Source organism: Protomyctophum parallelum (assembly GCF_964188405.1).
Source record: "Protomyctophum parallelum genome assembly, chromosome: 10".
NCBI lineage: Eukaryota > Metazoa > Chordata > Actinopteri > Myctophiformes > Myctophidae > Protomyctophum > Protomyctophum parallelum.
In genome coordinates, this window is record NC_139704.1 from 49,546,999 (window position 1) to 49,566,998 (window position 20,000).

At 49.5% G+C, this 20,000-nt stretch overlaps 1 protein-coding gene across 1 annotated transcript in view; it reads left to right on the forward strand.

Annotated features, from left to right (window-relative positions):
- The window catches only part of cdh5 (cadherin 5), a 78,112-nt gene that overhangs the window by 12,788 nt on the left and 45,324 nt on the right, over positions 1-20,000 (forward strand). Inside the window, exons 2-4 of the mRNA XM_083774780.1 lie at positions 15,889-16,125; positions 17,442-17,721; positions 19,104-19,226. Coding sequence (XP_083630906.1) covers positions 15,889-16,125; positions 17,442-17,721; positions 19,104-19,226 — 640 coding nt within the window. The remainder of the gene's footprint in view (positions 1-15,888; positions 16,126-17,441; positions 17,722-19,103; positions 19,227-20,000) is intronic.

Consider the following 20,000-nt stretch of genomic DNA (forward strand, 5'->3'; position numbering starts at 1 on the left):
ATGAACCAGGGACCACCTCCCTGACTAAGAATCAACCTGGGGACCACTGCATGGGGATATGAACCAGGGACCACCGCCCTGACTAAGAATCAACCTGGGGACCACTGCATGGGGATATGAACCAGGGACCACCGCCCTGACTAAGAATCAACCTGGGGACCGTTGGGGATATGAACCAGGGACCACCGCCCTGACTAAGAATCAACCTGGGGACCACTGCATGGGGATATGAACCAGGGACCACCTCCCTGACTAAGAATCAACCTGGGGACCACTGCATGGGGATATGAACCAGGGACCACCGCCCTGACTAAGAATCAACCTGGGGACCACTGCATGGGGATATGAACCAGGGACCACCGCCCTGACTAAGAATCAACCTGGGGACTGCTGGGGATATGAACCAGGGACCACCGCCCTGACTAAGAATCAACCTGGGGACCACTGCATGGGATATGAACCAGGGACCACCGCCCTGACTAAGAATCAACCTGGGGAACACTGGGGATATGAACCAGGGACCACCGCCCCGACTAAGAATCAACCTGGGGGACCACTGCATGGGATATGAACCAGGGACCACCGCCCTGACTAAGAATCAACCTGGGGACCGCTGGGGATATGAACCAGGGACCACCGCCCTGACTAAGAATCAACCTGGGGACCACTGCATGGGGATATGAACCAGGGACCACCGCCCTGACTAAGAATCAACCTGGGGACCACTGCATGGGGATATGAACCAGGGACCACCGCCCTGACTAAGAATCAACCTGGGGACCACTGCATGGGGATATGAACCAGGGACCACCGCCCTGACTAAGAATCAACCTGGGGACCGTTGGGGATATGAACCAGGGACCACCGCCCTGACTAAGAATCAACCTGGGGACCGTTGGGGATATGAACCAGGGACCACCGCCCTGACTAAGAATCAACCTGGGGACCGCTGGGGATATGAACCAGGGACCACCGCCCCGACTAAGAATCAACCTGGGGACCACTGCATGGGGATATGAACCAGGGACCACCGCCCTGACTAAGAATCAACCTGGGGACCGTTGGGGATATGAACCAGGGACCACCGCCCTGACTAAGAATCAACCTGGGGACCGTTGGGGATATGAACCAGGGACCACCGCCCTGACTAAGAATCAACCTGGGGACTGCTGGGGATATGAACCAGGGACCACCGCCCTGACTAAGAATCAACCTGGGGACCACCGTTGGGGATATGTGGGCTATATAAGATTAGGGCTTTTGTAAAACTTGCCATACCTCCCATGTGTATAGATCTAAATCCCACTGTTTCTCAACCAATGGTAAACTGACTACTAATCATTTCCTGATAACGATGACTCGACCAGTTTTAATTTCTTGAACTTGTGTCAGTAAAATGACTGTACTGGAACACGGACGGTCGTCTCAGGTCACAACAGGTCATTCACTTCACTGTTTCTCAACTAGTGGAAAGACATTTTTACAAAGAAAACAAATCCTACGCGTTACTAAATGAATAGTCAGGGACCAACGTGCAATAGAGGGTATGCGCATGCTTAAAGTGAGTGGCACATCGAGTGTCGAAGCAACATGCAAAGTGAGTTTAACGTTGTTTAACGTTGGTTGATGCAATCAGACTTCTCTGTGTGGATGTCTGGGGCTGTCGAGGCCAGGAAGTAGTTTGTTGACACTCAGTAGGCGTTCCTGCATAACTTCCGGGTTCGATGATGATGTGACGCGCATATACACTCTACTACACAGTGTTGTTTTCGTCGACTAAAACTAAGACGAAAAATGTTCGTCGACTACCTTTTTCCACTAAAGAAAACTAAACGGAAACTAAATGAAAACTATGCTATGGTGACTAAAACTAAGACTAAATATACTGACAATTCTGTCAACAAATAAAAACTAGACTAAAATGTTAGGAAGGGACTAGTGGACAAGAGATCCAGTATAAGTCATTTTACACTTGGTTGCATGTTGGAAATAGCCGATCTACAAGCTCACAACGCGTCGCAACGTGAGCTTGTAGATCGGCTATTTTCAGCAAGTGTAAAATCAGTCATTACGATGGCATCCAGGCCCACCGAAATACATTTTAGTCGACTAAATCACATGCAAATTTAGTCGACTAAAATCTTATGACATTTAGTCGACTAAAACTAGACTAACACTAAGACATTCCAGGTGACTAAAATGTGACTAAAACTAAATGAAAACTATTCAAAAGACTATGACTAAAACTAAAATCGAAATTTGCTGCCAAAAACAACACTGCTACTATACCATTCAGCTGTGATTTCCTCATTTTCAGTTTCTCATCATGGAGGCTGATCACTGGTCAGTTGTTCCACGCCACTCTGGTCCGTTCGGTTTCAGTAACTGATCACTGGTCAGTTGTTCCACGCCACTCTGGTCCGTTCGGTTTCAGTATAACGTCTTTATGTATTTAGTTTTACGTATAGTCAGTCGAGGTGGACGAGTGGGAAATCTGGTATATAGTCTTTTGTATATTGGCCTAAAATATTGTCTATATACATAGATTCATGAATCCACGTGCTGACCGGCTGAAAGTATTGGGCACATTTTTTATAGGGGTTTCTTGTGACCCTACCATTAACATCCTATCACTGTAAATCCCTGGAACATGTGACGCGTTTAAACCTAAACACCATGTGTGTAATAATAAAATGCCAAGTGTTTATTAATGGTCATAAAATACAGTAGAACACGAGTTCACTCAAACACCTCACGAGAACACCTAGTGTTTGAATTCTAAACACCTATAATATGACTGACTTTGATTGTAAAAACTAAACACGTTTATGTGTTTAAAAAGTGTTACAGGCGATTAAACATGTTCTTCTGTTTATAATCTAAACACTGTGACACGTTTAAAAAGTGTTACAAATATGTGTTTAAAACTGTTTATAACCTAAACCCTTGGGTTTAGTGTATATGGCAGGCCAAAATGTAAAAAAAAATCAAACTTTCCTTTCCATGAGACAAACTAGGGGGTTTTCATGATTCTGAATCCATTCCAAGCATTCGTTTTGCACAAAAAAAACACCACTTGGGCTAAAAACGGCCATAGACGTCATGACTTAATGTGATGAGGTCAGCACAAATGTGATGAGGTCAGCATATTTTGGGCACATTTGGGCAAAGTGGCAGCAAGTGTGTATTCACGAATGTATAGACAATATTTTAAGCCAATAAAAAATACTATATAATACCAAATATAGTCCCACTTTAAACAAAAGAAGCCTGTCGGCTGCCGGACTATAAGGTCAAGCCAAGAGTCTTTATGTATTTAGTTTTAGGGGTAGAGGGTCTTCATGTATTTAATTTAGGGGTAGAGGGTCTTTATGTATTTAGTTTAGGGGTAGAGGGTCTTCATGTATTTAGTTTTAGGGGTAGAGGGTCTTTATGTATTTAGTTTAGGGGTAGAGGGTCTTAATGTATTTAGTTTTAGGGGTAGAGGGTCTTTATGTATTTAGTTTTAGGGGTCGAGGGTCTTTATGTATTTAGTTTAGGGGTCGAGGGTCTTTATGTATTTAGTTTTAGGGGTCGAGGGTCAGAGGTTTTCATTCTAGGTCCGTGTTCAGCTGCCAGGTCCTCTGGGGACGTCCTGGAAGATTAAGAGCTTTCTGAGGATAGAATATGACTTTTAGGATTTGAGCCTTTAGACACACACACACACACACACACACACACACACACACACGCACATGCAACTCTTTGCAATTTTTTGATCACATCCTTTTTGAGCTGATCCCATTTGGGGGGGGGGGGGGGGGGGGGGGGGTGGGGGGGGGGTGTAATCTGTAGCATTCTGCTGGAGATTCACACAGGATTTATTCTACTGTAGAGAAACAGGCGGGAAAAACCTTGGTGTGACGTGAGGAGGCGTCCAGATTGTTGAGGTTAGGGATGTCCCGATGCTGTTTGGGTATCGGATCGGCCCTTATTTGTCATATGGGGTCATATCGGTATCGGTGAATATGCCAGTCTAACCACAGATCCCACACAGGGGTAAGGGGTTGACACTATGGCAGGTAAATAAAATGTTGGGACATGTGGAGTTTTCTTTGGAGTTGACCCAAACTGCAAGTGAGGAGTCTGCTATAAACACAACATGAGATATATAGCTAGATAGCTATAAACACAACACGAGATATATAGCTAGATAGCTATAAACACAACACGAGATATATAGCTAGATAGCTATATATCTAGCTATGGAAAGGAGCCAGCTTAGGTGATTCAGGCAATCTGGTTAGGATGCCTCTCGGGCGCCCTATCCTAGTGTCTATCTGTGCACACCACTGCGCACCACCTCTCTCTCTCTCTCTCTCTCTCTGATGTGACTGGAAAAGCAGTCAGATGGAAAAAGGTGCACTCGTTTTCACCGACGGAGCGCACCGTCTGAAGGCGACTTGAGCCTACCCAAATCTCGGCCACTCCATCACGCACACGTCATGTATCATGTATGGTGGTGTTACGGTGAAATCGGTGACCTGTGGAAATAGGTGACAATCGTGTAGACTCTGCACGATAGTCACATATTTCAGCAGGTCACCAATTTCCCCGTAACACCACCAAGCTGGAGTGAGTGAGTGAGTGAGTGAGTGAGCCGAGATTTGGGGTACTGGAATGCGAGCAAGTCGATAGAGTGTTGCAAATTAAATATACAATTCAATATGCTTAAGCATTAGTAGATTAAGCATTTAACCCCCCCCCCCCCCCCCCCCCCCCCACCAAATAAAAAATAAAATTGGTTGGCATGGAGTGGTGTGAAAATGTCAAAGGTCAGCAGAGGTCACAGAATGACAGATTACGCCACTAGGAGGAGTGAGATTATTTGGGGGGTTTTAATCCCCTGGTTGGTTCCTAATCTGACAGACAATGAGACTAAGCTCTAATCTGCCCCCTGCTGGGAGCCGGTGGAATTACTGCGGCTGAAACCCACGCTGAGGATTAATTACATGACCTTATACTGCTGCTGCTGATAGTGACCCGCGTGCACGTGCACGGACACACACACACACACACACACACACACACACACACACACACACACACACACACACACACACACACACACACACACACACACACACACACACACACACACACACACACACACACACAGACAGACAGACAGACAGAGGGTAAGAAAGGTAATAATTTAGAGTTTTGGGAAAACAATTCAATGTTGACAGCATGCATTAATAATACATGAATGAATGTGTTAGTTTTCCTTCAAATACCGACTTCACACATTTGACCTTATTATGAGTTATTTAACTCTGTCTGTTCTGGTAGTGGAAAATAATACAGTTCCTGAAGAAACAGTGTGGGTTCCAGTAGCTCTCTACCAGAGATGCACACGAGTCTGAGTTGAGTCTGGGTCGAGTCTGGAGTCTTTGAGGGGGGAGTCAGTGGAGTCTGGAGTCTTTGAGGGGAGTCAGTGGAGTCTGGAGTCTTTGAGGGGGGAGTCAGTGGAGTCTGGAGACTTTGAGAGGCGAGTCAGTGGAGTCTGGAGTCTTTGAGAGGCGAGTCAGTGGAGTCTGGAGTCTTTGAGGGGGGAGTCAGTGGAGTCTGGAGTCTTTGAGGGGGGAGTCAGTGGAGTCTGGAGTCTTTGAGGGGCGAGTCAGTGGAGTCTGGAGTCTTTGAGGGGCGAGTCAGTGGAGTCTGGAGTCTTTGAGGGGAGTCAGTGGAGTCTGGAGTCTTTGAGGGGGGAGTCAGTGGAGTCTGGAGTCTTTGAGAGGCGAGTCAGTGGAGTCTGGAGTCTTTGAGGGGGGAGTCAGTGGAGTCTGGAGTCTTTGAGGGGGGAGTCAGTGGAGTCTGGAGTCTTTGAGAGGTGAGTCAGTCGAGTCTGGAGTCTTTGAGGGGCGAGTCAGTGGAGTCTGGAGTCTTTAAGGGGAGTCAGTGGAGTCTGGAGTCTTTGAGGGGGGAGTCAGTGGAGTCTGGAGTCTTTGAGAGGCGAGTCAGTGGAGTCTGGAGTCTTTGAGGGGGGAGTCAGTGGAGTCTGGAGTCTTTGAGGGGGGAGTCAGTGGAGTCTGGAGTCTTTGAGAGGTGAGTCAGTCGAGTCTGGAGTCTTTGAGGGGCGAGTCAGTGGAGTCTGGAGTCTTTGAGGGACGAGTCAGTCTTAGTCTGGAGTCTTTGAGGGACGAGTCAGTGGAGTCTGGAGTCTTTGAGGGGCGAGTCAGTGGAGTCTGGAGTCTTTGAGGGGCGAGTCAGTGGAGTCTGGAGTCTTTGAGGGGGGAGTCAGTGGAGTCTGGAGTCTTTGAGGGGCGAGTCAGTGGAGTCTGGAGTCTTTGAGGGGCGAGTCAGTGGAGTCTAGAGTCTTTGAGGGGCGAGTCAGTGGAGTCTGGAGTCTTTGAGGGGCGAGTCAGTGGAGTCTGGAGTCTTTGAGGGGCGAGTCAGTGGAGTCTGGAGTCTTTGAGGGGCGAGTCAGTGGAGTCTACAGTCTTTGAGGGGCGAGTCAGTGGAGTCTGGAGTCTTTGAGGGGCGAGTCAGTGGAGTCTGGAGTCTTTGAGGGGCGAGTCAGTGGAGTCTACAGTCTTTGAGGGGCGAGTCAGTGGAGTCTGGAGTCTTTGAGGGGCGAGTCAGTGGAGTCTGGAGTCTTTGAGGGGGGAGTCAGTGGAGTCTGGAGTCTTTGAGGAGCGAGTCAGTGGAGTCTGGAGTCTTTGAGGAGCGAGTCAGTGGAGTCTGGAGTCTTTGAGGGGGGAGTCAGTGGAGTCTGGAGTCTTTGAGAGGCGAGTCAGTGGAGTCTGGAGTCTTTGAGGGGGGAGTCAGTGGAGTCTGGAGTCTTTGAGGGGCGAGTCAGTGGAGTCTGGAGTCTTTGAGGGGCGAGTCAGTGGAGTCTGGAGTCTTTGAGGGGCGAGTCAGTGGAGTCTGGAGTCTTTGAGGGGCGAGTCAGTGGAGTCTGGAGTCTTTGAGGAGCGAGTCAGTGGAGTCTGGAGTCTTTGAGGGGCGAGTCAGTGGAGTCTGGAGTCTTTGAGGGGCGAGTCAGTGGAGTCTGGAGTCTTTGAGAGGCGAGTCAGTGGAGTCTGGAGTCTTTGAGAGGCGAGTCAGTGGAGTCTGGAGTCTTTGAGGGGCGAGTCAGTGGAGTCTGGAGTCTTTGAGAGGCGAGTCAGTGGAGTCTGGAGTCTTTGAGGGGAGTCAGTGGAGTCTGGAGTCTTTGAGGGGCGAGTCAGTGGAGTCTGGAGTCTTTGAGGGGCGAGTCAGTGGAGTCTGGAGTCTTTGAGGGGCGAGTCAGTGGAGTCTGGAGTCTTTGAGGGGCGAGTCAGTGGAGTCTGGAGTCTTTGAGGGGCGAGTCAGTGGAGTCTGGAGTCTTTGAGAGGCGAGTCAGTGGAGTCTGGAGTCTTTGAGAGGCGAGTCAGTGGAGTCTGGAGTCTTTGAGGGGCGAGTCAGTGGAGTCTGGAGTCTTTGAGGGGCGAGTCAGTGGAGTCTGGAGTCTTTGAGGGGCGAGTCAGTGGAGTCTGGAGTCTTTGAGGGGCGAGTCAGTGAAGTCTGGAGTCTTTGAGGGGCGAGTCAGTGGAGTCTGGAGTCTTTGAGAGGCGAGTCAGTGGAGTCTGGAGTCTTTGAGAGGCGAGTCAGTCGAGTCTGGAGTCTTTGAGGGGCGAGTCAGTGGAGTCTGGAGTCTTTGAGGGGCGAGTCAGTGGAGTCTGGAGTCTTTGAGGGGCGAGTCAGTGGAGTCTGGAGTCTTTGAGAGGTGAGTCAGTGGAGTCTGGAGTCTTTGAGGGGTGAGTCAGTGGAGTCTGGAGTCTTTGAGAGGTGAGTCAGTGGAGTCTGGAGTCTTTGAGGGGCGAGTCAGTGGAGTCTGGAGTCTTTGAGGGGCGAGTCAGTGGAGTCTGGAGTCTTTGAGGGGCGAGTCAGTGGAGTCTGGAGTCTTTGAGGGGCGAGTCAGTGGAGTCTGGAGTCTTTGAGAGGTGAGTCAGTGGAGTCTGGAGTCTTTGAGGGGCGAGTCAGTGGAGTCTGGAGTCTTTGAGGGGTGAGTCAGTGGAGTCTGGAGTCTTTGAGAGGCGAGTCAGTGGAGTCTGGAGTCTTTGAGGGGCGAGTCAGTGGAGTCTGGAGTCTTTGAGAGGCGAGTCAGTGGAGTCTGGAGTCTTTGAGGGGCGAGTCAGTGGAGTCTGGAGTCTTTGAGGGGCGAGTCAGTGGAGTCTGGAGTCTATGAGAGGCGAGTCAGTGGAGTCTGGAGTCTTTGAGGGGCGAGTCAGTGGAGTCTGGAGTCTTTGAGGGGCGAGTCAGTGGAGTCTGGAGTCTTTGAGAGGCGAGTCAGTGGAGTCTGGAGTCTTTGAGGGGGGAGTCAGTGGAGTCTGGAGTCTTTGAGGGGCGAGTCAGTGGAGTCTGGAGTCTTTGAGAGGCGAGTCAGTGGAGTCTGGAGTCTTTGAGAGGCGAGTCAGTGGAGTCTGGAGTCTTTGAGGGGCGAGTCAGTGGAGTCTGGAGTCTTTGAGGGGCGAGTCAGTGGAGTCTGGAGTCTTTGAGAGGCGAGTCAGTGGAGTCTGGAGTCTTTGAGGGGCGAGTCAGTGGAGTCTGGAGTCTTTGAGGGGCGAGTCAGTGGAGTCTGGAGTCTTTGAGGGGCGAGTCAGTGGAGTCTGGAGTCTTTGAGGGGGGAGTCAGTGGAGTCTGGAGTCTTTGAGGGGGGAGTCAGTGGAGTCTGGAGTCTTTGAGGGGCGAGTCAGTGGAGTCTACAGTCTTTGAGGGGCGAGTCAGTGGAGTCTGGAGTCTTTGAGAGGCGAGTCAGTGGAGTCTGGAGTCTTTGAGAGGCGAGTCAGTGGAGTCTGGAGTCTTTGAGAGGCGAGTCAGTGGAGTCTGGAGTCTTTGAGGGGCGAGTCAGTGGAGTCTGGAGTCTTTGAGGGGCGAGTCAGTGGAGTCTACAGTCTTTGAGGGGCGAGTCAGTGGAGTCTGGAGTCTTTGAGGGGGAGTCAGTGGAGTCTGGAGTCTTTGAGGGGGGAGTCAGTGGAGTCTGGAGTCTTTGAGGGGCGAGTCAGTGGAGTCTGGAGTCTTTGAGGGGGGAGTCAGTGGAGTCTGGAGTCTTTGAGGGGCGAGTCAGTGGAGTCTGGAGTCTTTGAGGGGCGAGTCAGTGGAGTCTGGAGTCTTTGAGAGGGGAGTCAGTGGAGTCTGGAGTCTTTGAGGGGCGAGTCAGTGGAGTCTGGAGTCTTTGAGGGGGGAGTCAGTGGAGTCTGGAGTCTTTGAGGGGCGAGTCAGTGGAGTCTGGAGTCTTTGAGGGGGGAGTCAGTGGAGTCTGGAGTCTTTGAGGGGCGAGTCAGTGGAGTCTAGAGTCTTTGAGGGGCGAGTCAGTGGAGTCTGGAGTCTTTGAGAGGCGAGTCAGTGGAGTCTGGAGTCTTTGAGGGGCGAGTCAGTGGAGTCTGGAGTCTTTGAGGGGCGAGTCAGTGGAGTCTAGAGTCTTTGAGGGGCGAGTCAGTGGAGTCTGGAGTCTTTGAGGGGCGAGTCAGTGGAGTCTGGAGTCTTTGAGAGGCGAGTCAGTGGAGTCTGGAGTCTTTGAGGGGGGAGTCAGTGGAGTCTGGAGTCTTTGAGGGGCGAGTCAGTGGAGTCTGGAGTCTTTGAGAGGCGAGTCAGTGGAGTCTGGAGTCTTTGAGAGGCGAGTCAGTGGAGTCTGGAGTCTTTGAGGGGCGAGTCAGTGGAGTCTGGAGTCTTTGAGGGGCGAGTCAGTGGAGTCTGGAGTCTTTGAGAGGCGAGTCAGTGGAGTCTGGAGTCTTTGAGGGGCGAGTCAGTGGAGTCTGGAGTCTTTGAGGGGCGAGTCAGTGGAGTCTGGAGTCTTTGAGGGGGGAGTCAGTGGAGTCTGGAGTCTTTGAGGGGGGAGTCAGTGGAGTCTGGAGTCTTTGAGGGGCGAGTCAGTGGAGTCTACAGTCTTTGAGGGGCGAGTCAGTGGAGTCTGGAGTCTTTGAGAGGCGAGTCAGTGGAGTCTGGAGTCTTTGAGAGGCGAGTCAGTGGAGTCTGGAGTCTTTGAGAGGCGAGTCAGTGGAGTCTGGAGTCTTTGAGGGGCGAGTCAGTGGAGTCTGGAGTCTTTGAGGGGCGAGTCAGTGGAGTCTACAGTCTTTGAGGGGCGAGTCAGTGGAGTCTGGAGTCTTTGAGGGGGGAGTCAGTGGAGTCTGGAGTCTTTGAGGGGGGAGTCAGTGGAGTCTGGAGTCTTTGAGGGGCGAGTCAGTGGAGTCTGGAGTCTTTGAGGGGGGAGTCAGTGGAGTCTGGAGTCTTTGAGGGGCGAGTCAGTGGAGTCTGGAGTCTTTGAGGGGCGAGTCAGTGGAGTCTGGAGTCTTTGAGAGGGGAGTCAGTGGAGTCTGGAGTCTTTGAGGGGCGAGTCAGTGGAGTCTGGAGTCTTTGAGGGGGAGTCAGTGGAGTCTGGAGTCTTTGAGGGGCGAGTCAGTGGAGTCTGGAGTCTTTGAGGGGGGAGTCAGTGGAGTCTGGAGTCTTTGAGGGGCGAGTCAGTGGAGTCTAGAGTCTTTGAGGGGCGAGTCAGTGGAGTCTGGAGTCTTTGAGAGGCGAGTCAGTGGAGTCTGGAGTCTTTGAGGGGCGAGTCAGTGGAGTCTGGAGTCTTTGAGGGGCGAGTCAGTGGAGTCTAGAGTCTTTGAGGGGCGAGTCAGTGGAGTCTGGAGTCTTTGAGGGGCGAGTCAGTGGAGTCTAGAGTCTTTGAGGGGCGAGTCAGTGGAGTCTACAGTCTTTGAGGGGCGAGTCAGTGGAGTCTGGAGTCTTTGAGGGGCGAGTCAGTGGAGTCTGGAGTCTTTGAGGGGCGAGTCAGTGGAGTCTGGAGTCTTTGAGAGGCGAGTCAGTGGAGTCTGGAGTCTTTGAGGGGGGAGTCAGTGGAGTCTAGAGTCTTTGAGGGGCGAGTCAGTGGAGTCTGGAGTCTTTGAGGGGCGAGTCAGTGGAGTCTGGAGTCTTTGAGGGACGAGTCAGTGGAGTCTGGAGTCTTTGAGAGGCGAGTCAGTGGAGTCTGGAGTCTTTGAGGGGAGTCAGTGGAGTCTGGAGTCTTTGAGGGGAGTCAGTGGAGTCTGGAGTCTTTGAGGGGCGAGTCAGTGGAGTCTGGAGTCTTTGAGGGGAGTCAGTGGAGTCTGGAGTCTTTGAGAGGCGAGTCAGTGGAGTCTGGAGTCTTTGAGAGGCGAGTCAGTGGAGTCTGGAGTCTTTGAGGGGCGAGTCAGTGGAGTCTGGAGTCTTTGAGGGGGGAGTCAGTGGAGTCTGGAGTCTTTGAGGGACGAGTCAGTGGAGTCTGGAGTCTTTGAGGGACGAGTCAGTGGAGTCTGGAGTCCAGTGGAGTCTGGAGTCTTTGAGAGGCGAGTCAGTGGAGTCTGGAGTCTTTGAGGGGCGAGTCAGTGGAGTCTGGAGTCTTTGAGAGGCGAGTCAGTGGAGTCTGGAGTCTCTGAGGGGAGTCAGTGGAGTCTGGAGTCTTTGAGGGGAGTCAGTGGAGTCTGGAGTCTTTGAGGGGCGAGTCAGTGGAGTCTGGAGTCTTTGAGAGGCGAGTCAGTGGAGTCTGGAGTCTTTGAGGGGCGAGTCAGTGGAGTCTGGAGTCTTTGAGGGGAGTCAGTGGAGTCTGGAGTCTCTGAGGGGAGTCAGTGGAGTCTGGAGTCTTTGAGGGGCGAGTCAGTGGAGTCTGGAGTCTTTGAGGGGCGAGTCAGTGGAGTCTGGAGTCTCTGAGGGGAGTCAGTGGAGTCTGGAGTCTTTGAGGGGCGAGTCAGTGGAGTCTGGAGTCTCTGAGGGGAGTCAGTGGAGTCTGGAGTCTTTGAGGGGAGTCAGTGGAGTCTGGAGTCTTTGAGGGGCGAGTCAGTCGAGTCCAGAGTCTAGCGAACTAGTCTTTATCTTGAGTCACCATCTCTGCTCTCTCTCCTCGATGATCATGTATTATTGACAATCAATAAGACAATACAACTGATTCATCTTGAAATATGTTCAAGTTCAAGAGACACTGAAACATTGGTGCAGAGGGTGTGCTAGTGTGTGAGTGTGTGTGTGTGCGTGCGTGCGGCGCACGCATGTGAGTGTTTGTTTTTCGATATATTTTTGTTGTGGTGGTCGTGTTGCTTCGGGAGGTGTGATGATGCAACACCCTGAAATGACTGTAAATGTGTCATCATTCAATCAGATCTGTGTGGAGGTACAGTAGAGTATATACAGTAGCTTTTAGAGTTATTTGTTTGTTGTATCCTACACACATCTACTGTGTTGTTACTGAGACACATCTACGGTGTTGTTACTGAGACACATCTACTGTGTTGTTACTGTCGCTGTTGTATCCTACACACATCTACTGTGTTGTTACTGTTGTATCCTACACACATCTACTGTGTTGTTACTGTTGTATCCTACACACATCTACTGTGTTGTTACTGTCGCTGTTGTATCCTACACACATCTACTGTGTTGTTACTGTCGCTGTTGTATCCTACACACATCTACTGTGTTGTTACTGTCGCTGTTGTATCCTACACACATCTACTGTGTTGTTACTGTCGCTGTTGTATCCTACACACATCTACTGTGTTGTTACTGTTGTATCCTACACACATATACTGTGTTGTTACTGTCGCATCCTACACACATCTACTGTGTTGTTACTGTCGCTGTTGTATCCTACACACATCTACTGTGTTGTTACTGTCGCTGTTGTATCCTACACACATCTACTGTGTTGTTACTGTCGCTGTTGTATCCTACACACATCTACTGTGTTGTTACTGTCGCTGTTGTATCCTACACACATCTACTGTGTTGTTACTGTCGCTGTTGTATCCTACACACATCTACTGTGTTGTTACTGTCGCTGTTGTATCCTACACATATCTACTGTGTTGTTACTGTCGCTGTTGTATCCTACACACATCTACTGTGTTGTTACTGTCGCTGTTGTATCCTACACACATCTACTGTGGAGGGGAGAGGAGAGGAGAGGAGAGGAGAGGAGAGGAGAGGAGAGGAGAGGAGAGGAGAGGAGAGGAGAGGAGAGGAGAGGAGAGGAGAGGAGAGGAGAGGAGAGGAGAGGAGAGGAGAGAGGCATGTTGCATTTCTTTAACCATGTAGTAAACGCTGCATTCGTGGTCTGGACTCTGGAGAGGGCAGTTATTTTACAGATGGGTAAACGGGCAGCGGCTGAAATGAATGAATGAATGTCTAATGCTGCTAATGTCTAATGTCTAATTTAATAAATGAACGAACGAACGAACAAACGAACAAACAAACGAACAAACAAACAAACGAACAAACGAACAAACGAACAAACAAACAAACAAACAAATGAATGAATGAATGACTTTGAGCGACTGTAAGCTAGTCTAATATAATACATACTAATTAATAAATGAATGAATGAATGTCTTGGGGTGACTTCACTATGAGCATGTCTAATTTAAACCCAGCGTGCTCATTATGGGGCATGGCTCTGAATTAGGCATCTCGCTACAGACTAGAGAAATATAGGAATGCTAATGAGATGTTTGTTGTTTTTTTTCAATGCTTTAGTTATTCACGCACGACTGAGTACAGAGAGAATACTGACAGTTTATCCCTCCGTTTCTCCATTTAACTCCCAGTTCATTTCAATTCAATGAATTGACTGCAAAGTATAGACTATATTTCTACGCGTATATAAACCTCAATGTCTCTCTCTCTTTTTTCACCAAGTGTCTATTGTAATTCTGGGCCCTTATACGCTCCCTCTGCCAACCCGGGGAGAGCAACGAACTGCATGCTTCCTTCGATGCATGAGGAGTCCAAGCTGCTTCTTTTCACCTGACGGGGGGGGAGAGTTTCCCCGGTTGGACGTAGCGAGTGGTAGAAGGAATATGTTATTTCAACCAGTTCCTTTCCCCTCCATCAGGCGCCTCCGGCTGGCCAGGGGGAGGCAGTATAGAGACCAGGATTACGGCATGTTTTTTTTGCGAGGGTACCTACCCTAGGGGACACGGGGAGAACATGTGAAAGTACCTACCCTAGGGGACACGGGGAGAACATGTGAGGGTACCTACCCTAGGGGACACGGGGAGAACATGTGAGGGTACCTACCCTATAGGGGACACGTGGAGAACATGTGAGGGTACCTACCCTAGGGGACACGGGGAGAACATGTGAGGGTACCTACCCTAGGGGACACGGGGAGAACATGTGAGGGTACCTACCCTATAGGGGACACGGGGAGAACATGTGAGGGTACCTACCCTAGGGGACACGGGGAGAACATGTGAGGGTACCTACCCTAGGGGACACGGGGAGAACATGTGAAGGTACCTACCCTAGGGGACACGTGGAGAACATGTGAGGGTACCTACCCTAGAGGGACACGGGGAGAACATGTGAGGGTACCTACCCTAGGGGACACGGGGAGAACATGTGAGGGTACCTACCCTAGGGGACACGGGGAGAACATGTGAGGGTACCTACCCTAGAGGGACACGGGGAGAACATGTGAGGGTACCTACCCTAGGGGACACGGGGAGAACATGTGAGGGTACCTACCCTAGGGGACACGTGGAGAACATGTGAGGGTACCTACCCTAGAGGGACACGGGGAGAACATGTGAGGGTACCTACCCTATAGGGGACACGTGGAGAACATGTGAGGGTACCTACCCTAGAGGGACACGGGGAGAACATGTGAGGGTACCTACCCTAGGGGACACGGGGAGAACATGTGAAGGTACCTACCCTAGGGGACACGGGGAGAACATGTGAGGGTACCTACCCTATAGGGGACACGGGGAGAACATGTGAGGGTACCTACCCTAGGGGACACGGGGAGAACATGTGAGGGTACCTACCCTAGGGGACACGGGGAGAACATGTGAGGGTACCTACCCTAGGGGACACGTGGAGAACATGTGAGGGTACCTACCCTAGAGGGACACGGGGAGAACATGTGAGGGTACCTACCCTATAGGGGACACGTGGAGAACATGTGAGGGTACCTACCCTAGAGGGACACGTGGAGAACATGTGAGGGTACCTACCCTAGGGGACACGTGGAGAACATGTGAGGGTACCTACCCTATAGGGGACACGGGGAGAACATGTGAGGGTACCTACCCTATAGGGGACACGTGGAGAACATGTGAGGGTACCTACCCTATAGGGGACACGGGGAGAACATGTGAGGGTATCTACCTTAGGGGACACGGGGAGAACATGTGAGGGTACCTACCCTAGGGGACACGGGGAGAACATGTGAGGGTACCTACCCTAGGGGACACGGGGAGAACATGTGAGGGTACCTACCCTAGGGGACACGGGGAGAACATGTGAGGGTACCTACCCTATAGGGGACACGGGGAGAACATGTGAGGGTACCTACCCTAGAGGGACACGGGGAGAACATGTGAGGGTACCTACCCTAGGGGACACGGGGAGAACATGCGAGGGTACCTACCCTAGGGGACACGGGGAGAACATGTGAGGGTACCTACCCTAGGGGACACGGGGAGAACATGTGAGGGTACCTACCCTAGGGGACACGGGGAGAACATGCAAGGGTACCTACCCTAGGGGACACGGGGAGAACATGTGAGGGTACCTACCCTAGGGGACATGGGGAGAACATGTGAGGGTACCTACCCTAGGGGACACGGGGAGAACATGTGAGGGTACCTACCCTAGGGGACACGGGGAGAACATGTGAGGGTACCTACCCTAGAGGGACACGGGGAGAACATGTGAGGGTACCTACCCTAGGGGACACGGGGAGAACATGTGAGGGTACCTACCCTAGAGGGACACGGGGAGAACATGTGAGGGTACCTACCCTAGGGGACACGGGGAGAAAATGCAAACTCCACACAGAAAGCCATCCCCCCTCTCTCTGGTTTTAATGCGATCTTCTGTCTCTTCTTTCTCTCCTCCATCACTTCTCTCTCTCTCTCTCTCTCTCTCTCTCTGTAGATGATGGGTGGTCCTCAGCTTTGGGTGATGCTACCCCCTCTTCTCCTCCTCCTCCTCCTCCTCGCCGATGTCACGCGGGCAGAGAAGCTGCTGCTCGCTCCCGAGGACTCGGTGGAATCGAACCGCAGACCCGCCCTACCTCCTCCTGTCCACTTGAGGCAGAAGAGAGATTGGATTTGGAATAATCTGTACGTGGAGGAGGAGAGACCCGCGCCCTTCCCTTACAAGATAGGACAGGTAAGTGTAGTTTCTGAATGAATGAAAAAACTACAAATTACTACAAATTACAAATTCAACGGTAAGAATCGACATTGTGATTTATTATATTATACGTCAATTACGTAAAAGGCAGTCAAAGAGTTCTAAGTGACAGCGAAACAGAAAAAAACATAGATATATATATACGAAAGCTATATAGCTCACCCGCGCTGCTGGCGGCCATCTTACTTAGGTGCAACATAACATTGTGTCAAGGCATGCACTTTTTAAATAACCGTTACATGCTCAATTTTCAACCGATTTTGTCGAACAGTTTGGTTCGTTATAAACGTCAGAGACGTCCCCATACTTAAATGCTTTTATACGACGTTCATATAAAAAATAACATTGAGCACATCATATATAGCCACGTTGACAATGTTTAAATCTAATTTTGATTGACCTCAACAAGATGGCCGCCGGGTGAACTACATCGGAGACAGTGTTGTTTTCGTCGACTAAAACCGAGACGAAAAATGTTCGTCGACTACCTTTTCCACTGAAGAAAATTGCAGATCTACAAGTTCACAACGTTGTGAGCTTGTAGATCGGCTATTTTCAGCAAGTGTAAAATAAGTCATTATGATGGCATCAAGGCCCACCAAAACACATTTTAGACGACTAAAATCACCTGTAGATTTAGTCGACTAAAATCTTATGACATCTAGTCGACTAAAACTAGACTAACACTAGAACATTCCAGGTGACTAAAATGCGACCAAGAATAAGTGAAAACTATTCAGGAGACTATGACTAAAACTAAAATAGAAATTTGCTGCCAAAAACAACACTGATCGGAGACTCCGCCTTGAGCCATCTAGCCTTCATAGCCTGTATACAGTGGGGTCCTGCTCGTTTGTTCCTCGATCTCAAAATGTTGTTAGACACACCCACAGACACACCCCCAGATTCACAGCCACACCCACAGGTTTAGTTTAACCCTCTAACACCCGCATTAATTTCTACTTGCAAAAAATAGATTTCAACCTTACTACTACTTTGTACTACTAGGACTAAGACTAAAAAATATGTTGAAAAATGTATAATAATTATATAATGATTATATAATAATATAAATTAATAATCTACATTTTGGGGATATCTTTCACAATAATGAATAAAACATGTTCTAGACATTCTAATGATCACAAAAAAACATATATTACAATTATTTTACCTACTTTTATTAGGTTAAAAAATGTTCAAAATTGGAGTGGCAGGGAGTGGAAGGGAACACCACTGTATGTCTATAAAACATTCTCCTCTCTCGTTTCCGTTGTTCTCTCTCTTTGCAGCTGAAGTCCAACCAGAAGCTGGAGGTGAAGCGCTTCACCATCGAGGGCGAGGGGGCCAACTCCATCTTCACCGTGGACCACAAGGGGGACCTGTTCGTCACCAAGGTTCTGGACCGCGAGGAGAAGAGCATGTACCACCTGAGGGCCGTCATGTTCGACGGCAACAACAAGATGGTGGAGGAGGCCGGGGACTTCATCATCCAGGTCAACGACATCAACGACAACGTGCCCGTGTTCCCCAGAATCTTCAACGGGTCCATCGTGGAGCGCTCCAGGACGGGTCAGTACTACAGAACTATATACCCGCGGTCTCAACGCAAACTATACAGGCCGGACCGTCCCGTGGATTCATTACCGCAGCAGCTGGGCTTTAAAGGGATTGTGTCATTAAAAAAAAGGTTTTGGAATTGTTCTTATTTTTTTTTAGGTTTTCTAATCTCAATTGCACCCAAAAAACATGAACTTTTAACATTCAGTAGATTTTCTGTGATCTGGGGTTTTCTGGCTCAAACAGGTGCTCTGATTTGCCGGCAGTAAGTGACATCACTTACTGCAAATCCCATTATGTCAATGGGATTTGCCAGCAGATGTCACTGTTTCACTGTGTTGCCTGTTTTCATTGTAGCTCAAAAGGCCCAAAAAACCCCAAAGAAAACTTCAGACCACAGAAAATCCACTGAATGTTCAAAGTTCAGGTTTTTTCGGTGTAATTGAGGTCATAAAACCTAAAAGAAAAAAGAAAAATAAATGAAAATTAATGTCATAAAACCTTTAACCCATTCTGACCTGAGATCAGTTTCTAAAAATGTCTTCTACATCCTGACAGTTTTATGAAAAAGCTATGTTTCTATGTCAGTCGTTCTTCGATTTCTTTCAAAAATAGCAGACCTACAAGCTTGTAGATCTGCTATTTTTCAATAGCTAAAGCACGGCATGATGCCAACAGCAAAAGGGGTTCCCGTTCAGAATGGGCTAACATTGAGCGCTCGGTTGCACTTCTGCATTTGACCACCAAAATGTGGTGGTCAAATATACAGAGCTTCACGCCAGTTCAGTCTCTATCCTTCTTTATACTCTATGATCTTATAGCCCAGTGAAAGTCTGTGACATCGTCTTGCCGATATAAATACATCTCGTAAAATAGATGTATTACATTTTGCACGGACATGAGAACACTGCACTTCACACGGAGTGTGATTTTTCTATTAACCCATTCTGCCATTCTGAACGGGAACCCATTTTGGTGTCAGCATCATGTCGTGCGCGCTACGAGCTTGTAGGTCTGCTATTTTTTGAAAAATCGAAGAACGACTGACATTTTTAGAATCTGATCTCAGGTCAGAATGGGTTAATCAGACCAGTGTGTGTCCAGTGGAAACCTCGTATGAATCTGATCTCAGGTCAGAATGGGTTAATCAGACCAGTGTGTGTCCCAGTGGAAACCTTGGATGAATCTGATCTCAGGTCAGAATGGGTTAATCAGACCAGTGTGTGTCCAGTGGAAACCTCGTATGAATCTGATCTCAGGTCAGAATGGGTTAATGTGCAACTTCTTACCGAACAAAACAATATGGCCATCGAGCAGTAACAATAACATTAAGCTCGTCTTATAATAGTATAATTAATTATACTGCTTTCATTTCCTCCATCTCTTCCGTTCAGGAACCAAAGTGGTCGAAGTGAAAGCGACGGACGCAGACGACCCGACCACAGCCAATGGGGAGCTGCGATACTCGCTGAGAAAGGAAGGGGACCTATCAGCATTCACCATCGACAGCATCACAGGTATATAGACCGGCCTCACGGAGGTCCTCAGTCACAACTCTCTCTCTCTCTCACTGAAGAGCGACATTCTAAATCCTACACGGGTTGTGCTTCTAAACCACGCCACGCTTCTGTGGCCAACGTGGAAGTGCCTTTCCCTTACAACGACTGCGGAGTGCGGACTAGACCTAAATAAATTACTCTATGGACTAAGACTGCGACGGAGGCCCGCCGTCTCGAGCGAACTTCAGCCACGTGAGACACCACAGAGCGAGCTGAAGTGAGCGAGTTGCCGTGTCATGAGAAATGTGTGTAGGGAGGAATTCATTGGCGTAACCACGAGAATTGTGGAGAAAAAGCGGGTGAAAAAATAACACATGATTCTGGAGTTGATTGTAACTATATCAGCTGAAGGACATGGAGGTAATGGAGTCAAACTTCAAACAGTAAACGCTTTCTCTCGCTCGCTCTCTGTCTCTCTATCTCTCTCTCTCTATCTCTGTCTCCCTCCATCTCTCTGTCACTGTGTCTCTCTCTCTCTCTGTCTCTGTCTCTCTGTCTCTCTGTCTCTCTGTCTCTGTCTCCCTCCATCTCTCTGTCTCTGTCTATTCATCTCTGTCTCTAATACTCTCTATCTCTCTATCTCCCTGCCTCTCCATCTCTGTCTCTCTTTGTCCCTCCAAAGAGTGTGATCTCCACCAGGACAGACCTGTTGGACAGAGACCAGGTCTCATCATTGTGTCTGTGTCTCTGTCTGTAGGTGTGATCTCCACCAGGACAGACCTGTTGGACAGA